At 39.8% G+C, this 22,596-nt stretch overlaps 1 protein-coding gene across 5 annotated transcripts in view; it reads right to left on the reverse strand.

Moving 5' to 3' along the window:
* The window catches only part of PTPRZ1 (protein tyrosine phosphatase receptor type Z1), a 208,563-nt gene extending 189,241 nt beyond the window's left edge, over nt 1-19,322 (reverse strand). For 4 of the 5 annotated variants that reach the window (XM_086395877.1, XM_086395876.1, XM_086395874.1 and 1 more), the window contains exon 1: nt 19,189-19,322. In XM_086395877.1, the coding sequence (XP_086252003.1) occupies nt 19,189-19,246 (58 nt within the window). In that variant the 5' untranslated portion in view covers nt 19,247-19,322. The remainder of the gene's footprint in view (nt 1-19,188) is intronic. The other variant, XM_086395875.1, reaches the window with a different exon arrangement.
* Between the last annotated feature and the right edge of the window lie 3,274 nt (nt 19,323-22,596).

The following is a 22,596-nucleotide window of genomic DNA, read 5'->3' on the forward strand; positions in this document are numbered from 1 at the left end:
TGTCCCATCATTAACTATTCTGTTTTATGCCTTCTTCTACTTCTCACAAGTATACTCTGCGTTCATTTTTCCCTTCAAGCTAATCAATCACTACAATGTTAAGTAATTCACTCTGCACTTCGGTAGACTATATATGTACGAAAAACCTCGCTATGCAGCAAGATATACTTATGGTTGGAGTAGCATCCATCCTGGTCTGATGTCTAAATCGGCAATACATTCAGCAGCACTTCTCAGGCAGAATTCTCAGTTTACTCAAACACGTTCACGATTATTTCTTCATCTACTCAAAGGAAGTGTAGGAATACAAATGAATTTGCCACTATCTTTGCAGGAAAAAAATAACACTGCTTTTTCTAAATCAGTAGGGGTTGACAACAAACTTCAGTGTCTCATCCTCTAAAAAACACTATTTGAATATAACATAGATGATACCAAAGAGTCAGACATGACTGAAGCAATTTAGCATGAACACCTATTACATTTACACTATAGCTACCCAAAACAGCAGATGAAAGACTTCCAAGAAATTCCTTTAATACAGAGACACCTCCTGAACTGCATGCTATCACAGTACTTTTGGATTGGGGAAACATCTATTTCCTACTTCTTTTAGATGTTTTTATACTTACACTTTTCCTAGAACATGAGAAAGACCATCCAATCCTTGCATGATTAGAAGAGATCTTCTCTGATGAGAATTCAGTGAGTGTGGTGAGATTTATGAAGTCTGCACATATTCTTGGATGTCTTCAAATGCTTATATGTTTAATTGTTTCAACACCAGAATGGGTCATACTTCTCTCTATACATTTTCAGGTTATCACTTTCTATGACAGACTGAACTATACCACCAATAGATGTGACATCCCTCCTTCACTGGGAAAAAAATTCTTCTCCTTCCACCTCCACTTATTCCTCCTCTTTGTCATCCTCTTTACTTAACTAGGACAACCAATAGACTACTATGATATTGTAAATTTTTAGGGAAAATAACCATTGCTCAAAAACCTGAGTTAAATGACTGAATGAGAATGAATTCAGAAAGTGGATAATGGCATCATACACCATCACACTCCTTGCTATTTCTGGCTACCACAGTCCTTAAGGGTCTCTTGATCACTTGCACTTTGTGCCCATGAAGAGTAAATGTATCCACTGCAAGCTGCTTTGGGAAAGAGGCAGAGAAAGTTGCTCTGCTCAGAAAGATCATTTGCCCAGGTTTCCTTCTTAGTGGGGAAAGCGAAGATGACTTTCCAGCTGGTGAAAGGGAGGGATCTTGGTGAAATACGGGCATTAAGACAGTGGCATAGGGGGCAGACAGACAGCCCTGTGCCCCAGGTCTGGGGAGAGAGGCAGGCACAAAGGCAGATAGAACAGTGACCAATGTCCATGCTTCAGAAAGCACCATTGGTGGTAGTAAGCCTGAAACCAACAATATCAGGTAAAAATGTCAAGATTCAGGTTGCCAAATCGTGTTAATTTTTTCCCCAAAGAGATCAGTTCTTTGAAATGTGTGTGCTAAGATGAAATTACGTTAAACCTTAACTCCAACCATGATTACGAATAAAGCTATTTTCACTGAAAGGCACAGGGGTTAAAAGCAGAGGTTTTGAAAGCAACAGAACTGGGTTTCGATCTTCATTCTGCCACTTTCCAGGTGTGACTTGAAGGAAAATAAAAGATGAATAAGAAGGGGCACAACAGTAATGTCTATCATAGCACTATAATGGTTACATGAGAACAAAAATGTTTGGTACCACAGATGTCTCAACAAACAGTTAAAATCTGGGAGTCACCCAGGTAGAGAATATGCTCCCCAAGTGGCTCAGTGGGTAAAGAATCTGCCTGCAATGCAGGAGACACAGGCAATGTGGGTTCAATCCCTGAGTGAGGAAGATCCCCTGGAGGAGGGCATGGCAACTCACTCCAGTATTCTTGCCTGGAGAATCCCATGGACAAAGGACCCGGCCGGCTACAATCCATAGCAAAGAGTCAGACATGATGGAAGCAACTGAGAACACAGGCACACACATGCAAAGGTAAAGAAGCTGCCTGCCAATGCAGGAGATGCAAGAGACTTGGGTTTGATCCCTGGGTTGGGAAGTAGGAAATGGTGACTCACCCCAGTGTTCTTGCCTGGAAAATCCCATGGACAGAGGAGCCTGGTGGGCAACTGGACACGACTGCACACACTAGGCAAATAGTGCAGCATCCAAAGAAATGAGTCTTGAAGACTCCAATATTTAAAGGTTCGGGACATGAAAAGAAACCATCAAAAGTGTTTGAGGTTGCCAGTGAAGTAGGTAATCAATGAGATATCAAGGCTTGGGGCTCTATAAGTCAGGTGAACAAAACGTCACCAGAAAAACAAAGTGATATCTGTCAATAGCTGCATGAAGATCAACAAAATGAGGACCAGGGACCTTGACTATTGGGGGTAGCCATGTTGGCTACCCAATTACATCAATTACTGATGTAATTGATGAGGACAGTTTTCTGAGTCGTGGATAGGGAATCCTGTTTAGAGTGGTCCAGGAGTAAATGGGAGGGGAACAAAGGGAGAAGGAAATACTTTACACAAGTTTAACTGGAAGGAAGAAATGGAGCAGAAGTCTTTTTTTAATGTTAGAGCTAACAGCATGTTAAGAAACACCCATTATTTTAAACACATTTACTGATTAATTTGTATTATCATATGTTAAGCTAACAATATGAAAGAAAAAATAAATGATTTAATTATGAATGTATATAATGCCCCCCCCCCCCAAATTCTGCTGCTAAAAATGTGACTGTTAGCTGTAAGCATTTGCACAGAGACTTGTTTCTGGATGGAAGTTCTTCCAAAACACTCAGAGAACTCTCATCTAGATTTTCTAATATCATGTTGCCCCTTCTGGTTTGCACAGATAATTTCTCATCAAAAGCTTCCAAAGTCACAGTAAGCTTTTCCAAAAACATAGACCACTCATAACCTTAAGACTAGCATTGCCTCCAATGAACCATAACATGAATGGCTGAATTTTGTGTGAGGATTCTCACACAGAACTTTTAACTCAGGCTTCATTTTAAATAACCAAAATAATTAAAACATCTTTAAACAACAGGATGGAAATTCATGTTAAATCCACACAATTCCTCTCTGTGCTCAGAATTTTAAAACTTCAATAAATTAATTCACTCCTTATGTACTTGTGTATTAAAACCTTTCCCAAAGGAATCTCATGGGAGCCTTAGTCATTACTTATAGCTATTTGTCAGTTCTTCATCAGATCAAATATTGCTGTTTCCAGCTATTATATAATAATACCTTTTTAAACTTTTAATAACCTAGTTAATATTCTATCAAGCATTACTATTTATTTAAATAAGCACTCTTTTTTAATGTCTTTTAATTAAATATCTGAATATTGTAATTATTTTCCTCAGACATTCTGTTTTTCTCTTAATTTTACATTTCTTCATTTTTAACGATTACATTTTGTCCTGGACATAGTAAAACATAAACTTTAAAATAACTTCTTAAATCACCTGTTATTCAATATTAGTGCAATTCACCCTAAGTTAAAACTAATGACTATTTTTCAGTACAAGTGATTATATATTTTAGTGGATCCTCTGTCCTACTCTAACCAGGATAAGTTTTCCTGAATTAGATTTTACCCTTGTTGTTCGTAGAATTGGGAAGTTAAACAATTCTATGTGCAAATAGTTTCTATGTGTCTGTTAGTCTCATAAGTGTGTAAACCATTTTTATTGAACAGAACACTAACTTCTATAGTATGTCACCAAACATTTACCCCATCTCAACAGATTTTTGTTTTTAGCAATCTATTTGTTTCCATAATCTCTTTGTGTTTTGCATGTCTTCTCCAGCTATGTTGTAAACAAGGTCAGCAGCCCAAAGAAAAGATACTCTGATTCTTGTCACAAAACGTAGTTTTACAAAGTCCCTCACAGCCCCTCAGGCGTGGCAAGGCATAATTCTGCTATTTCCACATTTTTAGAGACTTTCAGGTATGAAGAACACTGGCTTTTTCTTTTCCAAGAAAAACAGCTGTAAGTCTACAAATCAAAAACTCAGGCTGCTCAAAAAATATTTTAAAGCTTTGGGTCCAAGATAAAAGGCTGACAATACAGCTATTGACAGCAACAGGTAACCAGGGGCTGTAAAATACAGTGTTTTCTCCATGCCTGAATCAAACAGGATCTCACATATCTCAGATCTTGTTCTTGGTTTAAAAAAAAAAAAAAGGATAAAAAGAACCGAGAGGAATGCTTTTGGTTGGCACTGGCTCGGGTGTTGGAGGGACGAGGAGGTGTTAACAAGAGGGATCCGGTATCTTTTTGTTTCGTGAAAACCCTGGCTTGACAGGAAATACAGGGAAAACTTAGCCACAGAAATGGTGCATCCGCTGTACAGGCCAAAAAGTAGATTCTCCCACCGCTCCTTAGAATAAAGAAACTTATAGTTCTCTTTCTCTCCTGTTTCTGGCCAGTCATCTTTCTTCCCTTCTTCTGCATTCACTATTGTACTCTATTCCAATCACTTAATTTTCTTTCTTAAAAGTCTGAATGCCAAGAGGAAAAAGCCCTTAGGAAGTCGTCCACGATGGTTTGCCAATTCAGTCCAAAATCTATATAGACTCTTGGACCTATTAAAGTGAGAATGTGATTTGATTGACCTATTTTTGGTTTGTTTTTGTTTTTAAATAAGAGGGATTGAGTGAATTTGAGGGTGAACTGAATTCTAATTCCTAATGCTAGGAATGTAATCCCAAGTTTCTTACCCTGCCAAGGAGCGCACTGAATGAGTTGAGGTGGTGGCGATACTTTCATTTGACTAGAGAGATTCTGTTATATTTTCTGTTTTTAGGGTGACTGCTTTGGAAAGAATTTCACTCACTGACTTATGCCACAAGTATTAACTGAGCACCTACTATATGGGCCAGGGGTCTCTAGAGTCTTGATATCAGGCTCCTTCAAGTGAAAGAGCCTCAAAAACACATGAAATACAATGGGAGTGATGTGTACCCCGTCTCTGCCCAAGAACAGGGATATGTCAGAGAAGGCTTCACAGTGGAGGTGAAAAATAACCAGGGATGCAGACAGGAACAAGCCACCAAAGAAAAAGGAAAACCCTGAGCCAAAATGAAGGCTTACAGGTGAGAAAGTTCAGGACAATCTGGACAGGCAGCCTGAATTCAGGTCTTGAAGCAGCTTGTCTTCCTAAGGACACCATATGATATCAAGAGTTACATGAACCTACGGGTCTTTCCCCAAAATGAGTAGGAACAATAAAAACAACACAAAATCTGTTCTATTGTTTTCTCAATGGTTTCCAGGGATGGAAACCCTCATTCCTATATCCTGTTTCATTACTGAGGTTAGATGCAGGAGGATTTCTTCCTGAGAATTATAGAAACACAGTAGTAAGAGGAAAATCTTTCTCCTGTGATTCAAGTTTCTAAACTTGCAAAAGGCCTTTTTAACACTGGCCTTCGACAAGCAATGATTTATGTCATGTAAGTAATGACTATAGTGTGTTTATTGAACTGTATGCATTTTGGTGAGGATTTACTAAATTAATAAGAGATGTGTTTGTTGCTATATTCATGGCCCATGTATGTGTGCATTTATGTGTGTGTAAGCATGCATGCCTGAGAGAGAGAGAGAGATTTAATATGGTGGAACTTTCCAGATATGTTTTGATCAACCAATATATGTGTCTGGAATTTATAGGTGGTGCTGCAAGAACATAGGCAATATGCAAAAACTTTTCATTCTTTTGTTATTGAGTATGGTATAAGAATCTTAAGAAGTTCAATCAGCGGCAACTTAAACGGCAGACTACAAATCCTAAGTGGGATGATGAGAACATATTTTCTCACTGGCACTGCATAGTCTGGCATACTAGAATGTAGCAGAATGCAATAAACAAGCATAATTACTTTCACACAAAAAGTCTATATCAATCTTTTCTTGATGACCTACTTTCAGTGAGTTTTCTCCAGCAATGCAATCACCCAAACAAATCTCCAGCAGACTGTGTATGACAGTCTCAAAGCCTCATGTTTTAAAAAGTCAGCACTCCCCATGTATGAAAAGGGAAAACTCACAATGTGGAAGTACGCATTCTCCGCCAGTATTCAGAAAAGACCCAACCCCTCTCCCAGTAAAAGGGTTTATATGCCATTATCATTAGCAGAGAGAGTATTTGGCTAAACATTTTCTTACCTTCACTTGCTTGAAAGCTATTGTGTTGAATATAACTTAATCTCTTATCATGTTTGTAAAAACTAACAGTTCTTTTATTTTTTCAAATAGATGCTATAAAATTCTAATTTTAAAACATGGAGTAGAGAGGGGAGGAAAGGGGGAGAAGAGGAGAAAACAGCCACCTTGAAAAGTTCCTGGGAAGTACAGAACCGGAATACTTTTATACGGATGTTCAGTCATTTTGGAGGGGGATGGAGGGGGTTGGGGTAAAATTCTGAATAAACTATTGAGGAACAAAGAAGCATCTTGTGTGTTCTTGATCTCTTCTGCCAAGAATACTAAATGACTAAAATGTAATGAAAAGTTAGCAAGAAAATAAGTTGGAACCACAGGCAAGAGAGAAGCATTATGGGATATTCTCTTGCAGGATGGATGATGCCCAGGTTGTACTGCTTCATAACGGATTTCAGGACAACATGCACTAACCATACTGGCTAATTTAACATGACTTCATTCTTTGTGCTTCTTTCCAGGAATCCATTTAGCAGATAGCACTGCTATCTATGTCCAAAATTCCTGTCCCATTCTGATAGACTTTTAACTAAGAATCATATGCATATCAATTCTTTCTTTGAATTGTAGCACCAAGTGTTTACCTTTGTCACAGAATAGCAGCTGCCACCACCAAAAAGTTACCCTCAACTGGGACAGACTTAACTATGTAAATTACGTGACATTTTCCTAGCAGTAAGTAATGTTGAAGAGAACATACAAGAGTGTTTTAACCCACACATTTTGCCTATATATTTTGCTACTTATTTTGAATGTGGTAGAGTAGAATATTGAAGGGAACACAAAAAAAGCTTAAAATTACTGAATGAAACAGTAAATGCTCCATGTTCAAAAAAGAGGAACTGCTGCTCATTTGCTCACAGAGACGTTTTTTAAAATGAATTCACATCTTTATTTTGTATTTTTAAATGACTTTCACAGACTTAAAATCTGATTCATACAATCTAACATGTATTTCATTATTCTCTATTCTAATATGCTCCCACTAGGTTATGTTTTATATCTGTAATCAGATTAACTCCTCAAAGAGAAAAACTACTGAAGTCAAGCACAGCGATAAGCACACAGTGGCTGTTCAGTGAGGTTGGTGAAATGAGCTCCATTGATCACAACCGGACTCAACCCCTTTGGAGAACAGCACTGTATTCAGGTCACAGGAAAAGACAGACCTTCTTCCTCTCCTTTCTTTACACAGGAGGAAGGAAAAGTCAGGCTTAAAATATCCTGGACAATTCCTTTCATTATACTTAATGATTTTTCCCAAAGATATCATCTTTGAATGCTTAACAAGTCAGTATCAGTTTTGAGAAGCAAGAAAACATGCATGTGTGTGTGTGTATAGTATATATCCATATTTATTTATCATGTGTATATGCATATCTACACAATATATGGCTTCCCAGGTGGTGCAGTGGTATAGAATCCACCTGCCAATGCCAGAGACACAAGAGACCTGGGTTTGACCCCTGGGTAGGGAAGATCCCCTGGAGTAGGAAGTGGTGACTCACTCCAGTATCGGGCTACAGTCCATGCAGTCACAAAGAGTCAGGCATGACTGAGCAAGTGAGCATGCACACACACACAAACATAATATATGCATATATACTTATAAATATATTTATATAATAAAGTATTATATATACTAAATGTCATTTCCCCACTCTGAAAGCCAAGGAAACTTGACTGTACCCAAATATTACTCATGAATTCATTTAGCCATACATTTTAAATACAAAAGCCTTGCATTCAACTCATACAACATAATATAGCTGTATTTTTTCATTACACAAGGAAAATATGCTTACATTTCTATCCTTGATAGCTGCCATTTTATCCTTTTCTGAAACTTCATGATTCATTAATTTACCACTTCATGCATTCTTAATACATCTTAAGAGATATACAATAGATAAAATCCTATTCCATCTTTCATGATTTGAAAGAAAAAGATTGCTAAAATCAACTTTAAAACAAATTCTAGGAAGACTATTTTCTGGATCATTTTCCCACTGCACTGTTTTTATGTAAAACACCAGCTGCCAGCAGTATACAAAGGTATCAGCTTATGTGATAGGAATGTGATAGCCTTCAAGTAATCCGAAATCATGGATATTAAGAAAGCCTACTTACTGGCAGACAGCTGACTGAAATGTCACAATGTACCTGTGCTCATTTTAAAAAGGCCAAACACAAGGATTTTAAAGGTGAATGAAGTAGAGAGTTTTGATAAGACACTAAAGTTAACCTGACACCATGAATATACTCAAATCCCTCCTATCCTTAAAAAAAAAAAAAAAGCTTTTTTAAGAGTTGTGACTAAAATCAATAAAAATAGATCGTTTTTAGCAGCACTATTTCTTCTTATTACTTCTCGAGGCGCTGAGTTAATCAGTTCTGAGGAAATGTTTACCATCAATTCCTCCGTCTTGAGGTAACCAATTTGTTGTTCTACTAGTCAATAAATAAGCAGTCTTCACACTATCTTCCTCTATGTCTCTTTCTTCCAATTATCAAACTCTATAGAACTGTATGTATTTGCTGCCTCCATTTCTCCTTCCCTGGTATTTCTCTGACTTTAAACGGTCCTAGCTACATCTTCACCTTTCCAGAGAGGACATTCCACCGAGGACCACCAAGGACTTGCTCTCCAGAGTAAGTAAGAATGACATCAAGTCCGAGCCATCATACCAATGACACATGTCATAGGAGGCAATGTATTTGAAATACTTTTAAACATTCAATTACTATATAAAGAGGAGGGTCTTATTATACCTCCAAATGATCTATCACATTTCCACCATTACACAGGGTAACAGTCTTTTACCTGAGCTTCCTGATTCCTAGTCTCACTCCGCATCAATCCACCCTACACTGATATACTGAAGTCATCTTCCTAAAGAAAAGAGACCTACTCGAGTCATTCCACTGCTCAAAACACTTCAATAGCTCCCCCTCATATATGGGATAAATTCCAAAATCCTACCTACCATTTGAAACTATTCCACTAATACACACCCTTCCCAATTTGTTCCTCCCTCAAAACATCACGTTATTATTTTCATTCCATGCTTCTGTGCATGCCATCCTTTTTACCACTAATACCCTCCCAAACAGTGACCCTTGAAGACCTATCCTTTCACCCTTCAGGATCTCCACCAACCCCATCTCCTCTTAGAACTGTTCCCAGAGGTGAGTTTAGTCTACACTCTCACACAACTCACACTTTCATATTCTACAAACTCTGCCAAGTATGAGAGCTACTTATGTATGGATCTTTCTCTCTTCCAAAGGTTTAACAGATGCTAGAGGAATATTCTCTCTAGGAGAATATTTATTACAAACAGTGTGCTCAGTAAAGATTCAATGAATTGATATGTGCTTGTGTTCTCACCATTTAGTCATTTAAGATTAAAAATATTAAAACAGTTATTTGGACCATCTAAAAATGTTCTTTGTTAACTTTAAAATGGGGTTATTAGTGCTTTTCAAATATGGTAAAAACAAACAGCCTAGACCTGGCAAATAATGAAAATGTAATATAAAAAACACACCCACAAAATAAATTGCTGAAATGAAAAGATACAGCTAGATCTTGTATCTACTAGATAAGAGAAAACAATAACCCTGACTCTAACAAATTATGCATGGAGAAAGAAAACAAACCACTGAATTAAACAGTAAGAATACGTATTATTGACAAAACAAACAATACTATGTGTCCATGCCCTGATAAACGCACCCGAGTCTCCCATCTCCAAGTGGTTCAGTAATCCTCCCATCTGCTGACAGACTTGAATCTCTGGACCAACTCCAAGACTGTCTGGCCTCCTGAAGTTCCTCTGGACTTCAAAGACTATGAGGTCAACCACTATAGTCCATACTCCTCCGCCTAGGGTTACTCTGAAACTGAAACTGCCTTAAGAAGAGGGGGGAGGGATGGGAAGTTTTCCAGGGCCTTTGTCCTGTGGCACTAGCTTTGTTTTAGGATGGCATGAAACTTGCCAACATAGCTACCTTAAGGAAAATGAACTAAGATTTAGTAGTATCACGAGGTTGACCCAGATCTGTCATTTTAAACACCAGCCATACTCTGTAATCTATCTGGGGAGTTTTAAGACAATACTCATGTCTGGGGCCCACACTCTCACATGTACTTGATCCAGGGTAGGGCCCAGATATCAGTATGTTTTCAAAGTTCCCCTAGTATACAGTCAGCTCAGGCTGCTATAAAAATACCATAGATTGAATGGTTTAAATATTTATTTCTTACAGTTTTGGAGACTGAGTAATTCAAGTGCGAGGGGCTAGAAGATTTGGTTCCTGGAGAAAGTGCTTTTCCTGGCTTACAGACAGCTGCCTTCTCTCTGTGTTCTCACTAGGTAGAAAGAAAGCGCTCTGGTCTCTCATTTCTTATGAGGGCCTTAATCTCATCAACGGGATTCCACTTTCATGATGTCATCTAAAACAAATGATCTCTCCAAGGTCCCACCTCCAAATACCATCATACTGAGGGGTTAGGCTTTCAACATAAGAAGAATGTTGGGGGAAAATAAACATTCGACCCGTTAACACCAGACAATTTCAAAGTACAGCCATGACTGAGAACCACTGACCTAGACCAAGGGTTATCAACCTTCTATCACACCAAAACAAACATGATGAGGAGATCATGTGTGCAGTGCACTCCAACAGGCAGACCAAGATTCTGCACAATTCTGTGTGCCAGGTGAGTTGCCACACTTAGGAGTCCTATTCAAGAAGATGCAGTGTCAGAATGCAAGGGCAAAAACGTCATTACAGAAATGATTTTTAATTTGCTGACCAGGTGACTGAAAACTGTGAGATAATCCAGAAAGTTCCTTATATCTGGCCAGCATTTTGTTATTCCAAACACATAACTGGGACTCTAGTGGTGACCAGGATCTCTGCAAAAAGAGGGCATTCTAAACAGCAACATTTTCTTTTATTCCTGCTCAAGGTACTAAGTTAATCAGCTCAAACAAAAGGTCTAGTATGAAGACCCATCTTTAAATAAATACGTTAGCGCTCTCGGCATCAAAAAACAAGCAGTTTGGTCAGTGATGGTCAAAGAACAGAAAAATTGTGAACTTAAGTGGGGAAGGCTAGAACGATTCTCCAAGAATGGAAAGGTACCAGTGGACACTGTTTATGAATATTTTAATAGAAAATCCTTCTTTCTTGCTAATTAATAAATCATTTTTTTCAAATATGTAAAGACAATATTTCCAAGGAAACTTGTAAAAAATTTACTTTTGTCAATGTGTACATAAATAATACTTGCTTATTGAATGAAACCAGAAAGTTCCTATTAACCAGGACTCTGATTAATCACATTTACTCTAGTATCTGTGTGGAAGTATCAGAAACAATAAAAAAAGACACTCTTCCCATGTTAACATATTAGAATTTTTAGGCAGAAAGAAATGTTAATACATAATTTAAAAATTACGTTAACTACCAAATTCCCAAAATTATATTAACACATCAAAAATATTTTTAAATAAGGATATCAAATAGTATCAATTTCCTTCCTATCAAACTCTTTATCACAGTGCTGAGCTATGTTGAATTTCTTTTCACCTTTAAATTCTTGCTCAAAGGAAGTAGGGTATAAAGGAAACAGAAGCCAATAAAAAAAAAAGGTGAGTGAGAAGAAAATACAGCAAAGATCCTAATCAAAGAGCAAATCTCTTTTTCTGTTTTTGACTCTTGTGAAAATTTGTAACTCATTCCATGCCCTGTTCCACTTGAATTCAACTAAATTCAAATATTCGTGGAATATCTGCTCTGTGCAGGGCTGAACTAGGTGCAATACATCACCTCTGGGATTAATGACAAAACAGACAGATTGCTAAAGCACGAATATTGACACAAGGTGACTGCACTTCCTGTCATTGATCTGCATTCCAGAACTGACTTGGGCCACTACCTCTTAGGGCCAGCTTGACCAGAGAAGACTTCATCCAACATGATGGTTTCTGATTAACTAAGAATACTGTCTTCATGGGATCAAGATACTGCATTTTTCATTACTGACTACTGACCATCCCTCACCCCCACTGCCCTGTCTCCCTAACAGGTAAGCATGTGAGTGGTGCACACGCGTGCGTGCACACACACACACACACACTGGCTTGATGCCCTGCTCCCAGGACATATCCGAGCTTCATTGCTGCCAACTCACCTAGAATTATTAAATGCTCACTCAAAATTGCTTCTGCCACTACACCTGCAGCATCTGTCATGCGGGCTGTATTTCTTATTCACAGATAGTGTCAGGATCTAGGTGATGCTTAGGTGCATTTCTGGGAGAACCAAAGAAAAGGAAGGTCTGGTGCCAGGAGTGGCGTTAAAGATGGATGGCTAAAGATCAAGGCTGACCTAACTTCAAATTGAAATCAGAATCAAAAAGAAGGAAATGCCAGAGGAAACTGGCTGATCTCAACAGCAAAAAGCTATTACTAAGAAGCCTCACAGTACTGTCTCTCTATGACCTTCTGCATTAAAGATTTATTAAGCACCCATTACAGGTGCTAAGTCCAAGAAAGCTAAGTCAAAGGGCGAATGAAACACAGTCTTTGCTCTCAAGAAGCTTGCCTAGCTTGTCTAGGGGAGACAGGCAGAGGCATGCAAAGCAACACAGTGAATGTTAGAACAAATGCAGAAAAGGAGTTGTGGCAGCTCTCACTCCTGGGACATCAGCTCATCTCTTTCTCTCCCAGTAACCAGTCCCTAAAGGCCACAAAGTGGCCCTTTAACTTCCTTCATCTATGGCTGCTCTATTTCCAGCCACCAGAATGTCTCTGTGATTTTTGTATGGCTGACACAGCACAGGCCAAAAATAATCAACATGTCTACATTTCAAATAATTTTAATGACTCTAGGAGTCTTTTTAGCTGAGTTGACATTTCATCAGTACTATCAATCAATACTTTATCAACTTTTGATTCTAAAGCAGCGAATACTTGATCAACTTTTGATTCTAAAGCAGCGCTGTTTAATAGACTTTCTGCAGAGATAGAAATATTCTCTGTGTGCACTACCCCATGCAGCAGTCACTAGTTACATATGCCCACTAAGCACTTGAAATGGGGCTGGCGTGAATGAGGGACTGAATCAATGCATTTCAATAAATTTCAAATTAAACAGCCACTTACGCCTAGTGGCCATGGCACTGCATAGCATGGTTCTAAAATAGAAGTGTTTTAGGACTGTGCCATATGATCAAATAATTTGTCCCTTAATGCCTGTATGGACATTATACACGCCTCCAAAGAATTACAAACTCAGATAAAAACTGATTTCCTTTTGTAACTTGTGGCTGCTGCCAGGAATTACTCCCAACAAGACATTAAATGTTAAAGCATAATCGGAAGTACCTATGTCTAGTTAAAACTGGTTCTGACTTTTATCATTCTCACTTCATGAAGTGGGAAACATTTTAAAATGTTTTAAAGTTAAGATATTTAACACATTAAGAGAGATTTTTGGAAGACTTATTCTCAACTAGTTCTAAAAGAAGAAAATATCTTCAAAGTGAGACTTAAAGGAGGTGTTCAACGTGGGGACTGATTCAGATCAGCTGGACTGAAGGTAATGAGTATTAAGACTTTGGACACTGATGTGCTGCTTAATTATCAGTGCCTACCAGATGCCAGGTACTTAGGAAACTTGCAATGGAGGAGTAGTTAAAATAGTATGGGGAGTTCCCTGGTGGTCCAGTGATTAAGAATCCACTGTCCAATGCAAGGGACGCGGGTTCAACCCCTGGTCAGGGAACTAAGATACCACATGCTGCAGGGCAACTAAGCGACTGCAACGAAGGAGAAGCCCACTTGCTGCAACTAAGACCTGATGCAAGCAAAAATAAATATATATTAAAATAAATAAATAAAACAGTATGGATGGGAATTTCCATATTTGGATCACGGTGGTTGTTACCTGACTACATGCATTTGTCAAAACTTTCCAATGGTACATTAGAAATGATAAATTATGCCTTCTTTTAAAAAAAGAGGGAGACAGAAAGTAATATGGGAGCACATGGAAAAAGTCATGAATGGAGATCTGCAAGAAAGTAAATGGGAACGTGAAATGTAGCATCACCTCTTATATGAAATGAATTAGTAAATTCCAAACAGCAAACTGATCTCCCAGGAATGAAAGGAGTCTCACACTTGAGAGTTAGAACACACAGACTGAGACAGGCTGTGTGACATTTGGTAAGTCATCTGACTTCTCTGTGCTTCAGTTCCCTCAGTTGAAAGATGTGTAAAATGAAACACCTATCTGAAAAAGTTTGGGGAAGAGTGAAATGAGCAAATCTATGTAACTTGTTCAGCACTGGGTCTGCACCTGGCAAGCTCTGAGTACATGGTAAACAGAACTAAAACACAAGCTCATCTTCTCAATCAAACTCTTCCTCTGAGGTCCTCTCGTCCTGAAGGAGGGAGGTTCATTTCCATACAACAGTCTAAACAGTTGGCGAGTCAGTAGTCAAGCAATGCTACCAGGTAAGACAAAACTCAAATCTCCTCAGAGTCAGCGGAATGAAGAAATGCAGTTCATGCTTCCAGAAAAATCTGTATTTTTGCCAGAAGCAAAATTCCCACAACATAAAATTATCAGCAAGTTCCCAAACGTCTAGTGCAGACATGTGAACATAAGTGAATAGTCTATAGTCTACATAAAAAGGAGAGAGAGATGAAATAAAGAAAATTACTACTCTGCAAATCAAAAGTAATTAATTTTTTGAATGGAGACTAGTTATTATTGGGAGAGGAAAGGCAAGAATATTTTCTGTCCCTGGTTACAATCTGTCTTCTGAAGATAAATAGACCAAGCTGAGAGCCACAACATACTGGATTGTACTGATTTCACACTCAAGATAAATTAAGCAATTAATTCTTGCAGAGGAACTGGGTATAATTTGTAGTTAATGTGGCCCTTAAAGCAGTAATACATGACGTAAAAGTTCAGAATTTGATTCAAATTTAACAGTACTATTTAAACATTTTAGTTTAGTGTACCTTGCATGGCTATAACTCACTTAATTCAAAGATTCTGAATTCTCATTAGTTGAAAGAAACTATTCCTCCTTAAGACGCTCCTCACATACCTACTTCTCCTCCATGACTCATAGTTAAGCCTCCTTACAGGAAGCGACTGTAGATTTTCCCATTACCTGTTTGGTGGGTCATAATTAAATAATAGAGTTATACAATCATTACATTAGTTCTCCACCTCATAGAAAGCCTCTCAATTATTTTAGAGAACGTCCAAATTCACTTAGGGAATTAACTTGGAGTCATCTTTATTTTCTGCCTCTTGGATAAAGAATCATCTTCAGTTGAATAACATTACATATTGTGTTCCTCATGTGATTTTTTTAAAAATAATATTGTCAGGTATCAGAAATCAAGTCCACAGTGAAAAACTGTTAATAGTCCAGAAACTTTATGGACATTTAAATGTCAAACTAGCTCTGCAGCTGTCAAAGTGTGGACCTGGACTGGTAGCACCTGTATATCATGGGGATTTGTTAGACATTGAGATACTTGGCCCCACCCCAGACCTACTGAATCAGAAACTCTTCGGGGTGGGCCCCCACAATGTGTGCTCTAACAAGCTCTCCTGGTGACTCTGATGTGCCCTAAAGTTTAAGAACTGTGATCTAACTAATTTTGGCAAAAACATTTGAGGCCTCAGGCCAATCTTGATATGATTATACAAATAGATGAACTCACAGATAGTTTTAAAGCCCCCACTTACTCCCCCTCCCCCCCAAAACCCATGAAAGTGAAAGTGTTGCTCAGTCATGTCCAACTCTTTGCGATCCTATGGACTGACTGTAGCCCGCCAGGCTCCTCTGTCCATAGGATTCTCCAGGCAAGAATACTGGAAATGGTAGCCACTCCCTTCTCCAGGGGATCTTCTTGACCCAGGGATCGAACCTGGGTCTCCTACATTACAGGCAGATTCTTTACCATCTGAACTAAAATGATCTCTAGTAGTAATTTCGAAAGAAAGAATTCGTTTTACTCCAAATAATCTGATGAAGAGTTTTCTGTTTGGAGAGTTATTTAAAATAAGCAATTGGTCCCTATGTCCAATTCAAAATATCAGGACATTCTGGAGACAAAAGTGCTAAGGTCATTGTTGCTAAGTCACTTCAGTCGTGTCCGACTCTGTGTGATCCTGTAGACAGGAGCCCACCAGGCTCTCCTGTCCCTGGGATTCTCCAGGCAAGAACACTGGAGTGGGTTGCCATTTCCTTCTCCAATGCATGAAAGTGAAAAGTGAAAGTGAAGTCGCTCAGTCATGTCCAACCCTCAGCGACCCCGTGGATTGCAGGCTACCAGGCTCCTCCGTCCATGGGATTTTTCAGGCAAGATTACTGGAGTGGGGTGCCATTGCCTTCTCTGGATAAGGTCATTATGACATTCTAAATCGCTAACAATGAACACCTTATGAATTCTACATCTTGTTCTGGATAATGGTAAGGATTGGAGCCGTCAACCTGCACAGCAAGTCTCAGTGGGTGGACCTTCCTGAGCATATACGACACATGCCAGTCCTCTCATTGGCTCCAAAGACTTTAAAGATGAGTAATAAAACACATCCACAAATTCGCTAGTGGACGCTGAGAGGAAAATAATTGAAGTGGAGACCAAACTTATTTGTAGCTAATGTGCTCTCGTTTTTCAAAATGTGCTATCCTGAGATCAAATATTCATTCCGTCTAAGGTAGCCATGGCCCCAAAGCCATGTAAGCAACAATGTAAAATGCCAACTTTGTTAAAGTGGGAAGGGATATGAAAGTGTTTACCTGCCACTCTCAAAACACTCATTCTGAGTTCTAATGCAAGCTCACATTCAATATTATCACATAAACTTGTGATATTCTTAAATAACTCATTTAATTCTTTCCAGTTAAATTTTATATCATCAAAGCATTAAAGAAAATGTACAATAAGCTGAAATCTATAAACACCAAGCAACAGGCTACTACTAATAATGCTTTACTGAGAAAAGCCTTTGCAAAACATGGTGTATTGAAATGCAATAGGATTCAGCCACAAAAGGGAATGAAGTACTCATACACGCTACAACATGAATGAATCTTGAAAACACTATGCTATGTGAATGAAGCCAGACACCAGAGGCCACATATCATATGGTCCTATTTATATAAATGCTCAGAATAGATACATCCATAGAAAAAGAAAGTAGATTAGTGATTGCCAGAGCTAGGGTCAGAGAGAATGAGGAATGATTGTTCATGGACGTTTCTCTGGGGGCTGATTACAATGTTTTATAAGTAGATGAGGAAGGCTGCACAACTTTGTGAATATACTAATACCCACTGAACTCAACAATTTAAAAAGATGAATTATGCCATGCAAATTATATCTCAATTTTAAAACTTCACAATATACTCAGGGCATGTGGTTTAGGTGGCATACAAATAAATATTCTCTAGTTTATTTTTATATTACAGTGAGATTTTAAGTACCAGGAGAATCTAGCTTTATTGTTAACACAGATCTATAACAGAAACGTTAATTCAACAGGTGTGTATTCGATGACCGCAGCACTTTCAAAAAATGTCTTTCCCTCACCAGAATCAATTGTATGGTTTTAGAGAAAACCAGGACCAGATTCCCTGCAAGTCTTGAAATGTCAACCATGTGCATCACATCATCCCTGAGCACTTTCCTAAAGCTTTTAGAATTTAAATCATGTCCATGTATCTGGCATGCTATTGGCAACTATCACCATATTTACAATGAAATTTCCATTAGTTAGAACATGGAAATTATTTCTTTTTGTAAAGATCACCATGCCAAGAGCAGCACCATCTCTTGGGTGAAAAACATAGGTTAATATCTATTTCATTATGAGCAACCTAGAAAACAAATTAGGATCCTCTAACTGAAAAACAAGTCAAGTACCGGTACTCACAAACAGGGGTACATCGTCTACCTTTCAGGTTAATGCCTCCAAATCTATTATATTCCATCATAATAGAACATCTTCACGAAGGAAAAAAGACATTTCGTTAACAGAATACAAAAATCTAGTTTTATAATTCTCGCAGAAAATGCTAGGAACACTTGGATCTGCATTCCAGGTAAGTATTCTACCTGGCTTTTTCAGAAGGCAGTTTCAATATTAAAGGTGTAACCTGGAAGGTGGTGGGTTTAAGATGAATCCCAATAAGTATCAACCTATCTATCTGACGTTGGCAGCAGTGGCAGAACGTTGACGGAAATTTTGATTAAAACTTTTTTTTTTTTAAGTAATGCCCAGACTTGAATGTGACGAAATTAAAAGTACAGAAAAACACGGAAAAGTCAGGTTGATGCCTGCTCCTCTTACTACCTTTCGGGTGTTTGTGTGTGCGTGCGTGTGTTTAATTCGCAACAGACACGTGTATTTCTCATTCAACCCCCAAATATCCATAGCGTGAACTTAACAGCAAGAATGCTATACACTACGTAGCCCCGCAGCACGACTGCATTTATCTTTTTTAAAAATGTGTATCGAAGAGGCTCTTTCTGCACTTTGCAAAGAGGAGAGAGACGAGCTGCGAGGACAAGGAGCGCGATGGGCAAGCCCCCTCTCTCGGCGTCGGGAGCACCATTCCTGCTCGCAGGTGGACCGCAGCGGAGGTGCGAGGTGGGAAGGGGGCGCATCCTCCCGCGCCACTGACACCCGCCGTGCCGCCGCGACCACCGCGGTGGGCGCCCCAGTCCGCCGTCCCTCTGTCCTCCCTGCTAGATGGCGGCGCGGCAGCAAGTACCGAAGGTTCTGAAAACCCCCGACCCGTGTCCCAGACGATCCCGGAGGGGAAATGTTAATGTTATCACTCACCCAGGCGGCAAACACAGAGGAGCTGAATGCAGGCGAGGAAGCGCTTTAGGATTAGCATTTCCAGACGATCTGGGGGTTCCCACCGCGCGGCTCCTCTGCGGGTCTGAATGGAGAGGGAGGGGGCGCCAAGGAAATGTTTTCTCCTCCGGGGGATGGACTGGTGCGAGGTTGTGCGTGTGAGCGCGCGCGCGTGTGTCTGTGCGTGTGTAAGAGAGGGAAGGAGAGAAATAACCGAGGAGAGGACGCACGGTGCTCGCGGGCGGGGGAGTCGCTAGCCGAGGCGCATGTCGGGCGTCCAAGACTCGGTCTCGCTGGCCGGCGGCGGCCGCGATCTGAGCGCTTGGAGCGCGGCGGCGCCTGTGTGCAGGGTGCGCGCTCCGGCCGGGCTGTGCGCGCGGCGGGGGCGCGGGCACGGGCGGGGGCGTCGCGCCGCTGGGAGCGTGCGGCAGAGCGGGGTCGCGCGCGGGGGGCGGAGGGGCGCGGCTGCGGCTCAGGGGCCGGGTCCCAGAGTGGCGATTAGCAGAGCGCCCCCGCCTCCCTCCGCCCCGTGCCAGAAGCTTCGCTGCCCCGGAATTTGTGGAACCCGCTGGGGTTTAGAATCTTCGCCGGAGAAAATGCCTCTTCATTAAGACTCCTTCATCCCTTTGGAGAAGAGGAAGCCCAACTCCCATTGTCCGGCGCAGCTAGAGACTGAGCTTTGGGGTTCACCCCTGGAAATGTTTTTCATTTGATTGTTGTCCTCTCTGCGTATGCTAAGTTGGTACACTCAGAAAGAGGTGGGGGCCCTCTGGGTAACTTGGGTTCCCATTTCTTTTCATTTTTCAAATCTCCAAAGTAGTTCCAGACCACATTTCCTTCGGGGCGGTTGACTGCAAATAATCTCCGGCCGTGACTGTGAACAGTTAGACCCTTGCCCCTGCCCCGGACTCCAATCGAACTCTCCTGCTGTGCACAGCTGCCTGGAGTAACTTTAAGCTCAGCCATGGTCCTCCCGGGCGCAGGGAACTCCCCAAGTGTCTCCTTGCAGAGTTGAAAGGGAAGATTTTTTTTTTTTAATTGCTCTATTGCAGGATATACCCCCCCCCCAAAAAAAGTAACACATGCCTTGAACTGGAATGTCACACTGTATGTGCCTTCTATGTTTCTACTTATATAAGACTCCATTTGTAGCCTTTCAGGAGTCCAGTCTAAGGTACAGAAAGTCAAGTTCTGGAATTATCCTTGTATTCTTAGTAATCATTTGATGTAGGTTATCTGTACAGTGTGTTCTTCCATGTCTTGTTCTTGTCTCAAAAAATAGTATTTCAGCTTTAAATTTTTCAAGAAAGCTTGCCACACACAAAATTGGGTTCTGAATGTATTTTGGTTGTCACTGCTGGTTCTTACTAATATCCACAGCCTCTGAACACTAAGTTAAATACACAGAGTTAATATAATGAAATATACTGTTGCTTCTGAAATTGATTACAGTCATGTAATACGTTTCAAATCTCTGTGTTTATTATATGTGTTTGTTCAGGAACACATATAAATAGTAAGAAAGTGACCCTTGATCTTGTTTTTTCCCTGAATAAAAATAGGAATGCTGCAATTTTTATAAGAATTGTGATGGAGATTGATGATTGCTTAGGTGAGTTTCCACTTAAGAAGAAAACTTTGGCTTGCGTAGCAAGAAGTGTGTATATAAACTAGAAATGCACTGAAAGTTCACAGAAAGTGTTTCACATGGACTGGAGTAAGCGGAGAAGGTTTCCTAGAGATGTGTAGTTAATCCAGAATGACTGGCTGGAAAAAAAAAATGATGTCAAAGAGGGTGGAGACAAGAATGAAAGAAGCAGATGTTATGTGCTATAAAAACAACATGAATTAAATTTGAGCAGATTGAGTGGGGTGTGATCACAGGGAATGTTGATTGCCTAGTGGAGGAGCTTATACCTGAAATACTAAGCAAGAGTTAACTACAAAAGAAACTTCTGAGAACATCTGTTTAGAAACAAGGTTTGCTCAGGGGCCTGTATGGTGTTCTATGTGATCTCAATTATCAGATCTAGACTAGACTGCCAGAATAACCCAAGAGTAGCAAAATTTACTCTTAACTCTCCTCTTATGTGGCCCCAAAGTCACATAACTAGTCACTTTTTTTAGATTACTAGGACTGTTGAAATCAAAATTATCCTGTTAAAAAGGATAGGTGGATCTTGTGGTCTCTGCTAGTTTTATTCTCACAATTAAAAGTATTGTCATTTACCCAAGAAGTACAAAAACCACCTTGAGAGAGTAGTCAAGTTGCTGTTGAGGTTTGTATGGGCAACAGGATGGAAACCCATTCTGTGTTACTGAGAGCAATGCAGAACTGATTTAGAGGACAAGCCACTGTGGATCTGATAGTCCCGGGGAGGGCAATGGAGTGAGAGGCTTCAGAGGTTCAGTCCTTGGAAAATAGGTCTTTGCAGTCATTGCAATAGCCCAAGTGTGGAAGAGAAGCCATCAGAAGGGCGAGAACATCAAACACATTGTAACTCACATTTCACAACTTTATAGCAGTCACAGCCATTTCTGAGATGTGTTACCTGAACACTGTACATTAGCCATTGTGGGTTAAAGTTAGAAAGCCTTAAAATCAGGAGCCTCTGTGCACAGACTCAATCTATCATCTATTTATCTATCTACCAATCTACTTATTTATTCACATATAAATATATATTCTCTTTCTATATGAATATACTTACATATTTTATATTTATTTTCTTTATTTAATATATAATCCAGGTATATTTTGTGTATGTACGTGTGCTGGTAAAGTTTAGTTGTAGTATGCTGTTTCATGTCAATCGCATTTAAGTCCTGGAAGTTTATATTTATTTACATACAGAGTTCAGTACATTCCTGGAAGAATACTTTTTCTCAAAAAAAAAAAAAAAAAACAGGATACAATTAATATGATAGTTGGTTAACTTAATGAACCTTTTGCTTCTTGGAGGATCTCACCTGGGATTTTATGGTGAACTGTAGCCAGAGGCTTTTCACCATAAACTCTTTGTTTAATTTCTCAGTGTTCAGATGAAGATTTGGATCTTCTAGTGGGTCTTCATTTTAGTCCTCGGCCAGAGCTGTGGTGTGTGCTTAGTCTCTCAGTCATGTCCAACTATTTGCCACCCCATGAACTGTAGCCCACCAGGCTCCTTTGTCCATAGGAATTTTCCAGGCAAGAATACTGGAGTGGGTTGCCATGCCCTCCTCCACAGGATCTTCCCAACCCAGGGATCAAACTCAAGACTCCCACATTGCAGGCAGATTCTTTACCATCTTAGCCACCAGGGAAGCCCCAGAGCTGTGGTTTCCTCAAATATAACCAAAATTTCAGGCAGGCATCCAGAGTTTTCTCGGGCAGAAGAACACTGTGTCCAT

Source organism: Bos grunniens, chromosome 4 (assembly GCF_055505025.1).
Source record: "Bos grunniens cultivar Pamir isolate PY7600 chromosome 4, Bosgru_T2T1.0, whole genome shotgun sequence".
Taxonomy (NCBI): domain Eukaryota; kingdom Metazoa; phylum Chordata; class Mammalia; order Artiodactyla; family Bovidae; genus Bos; species Bos grunniens.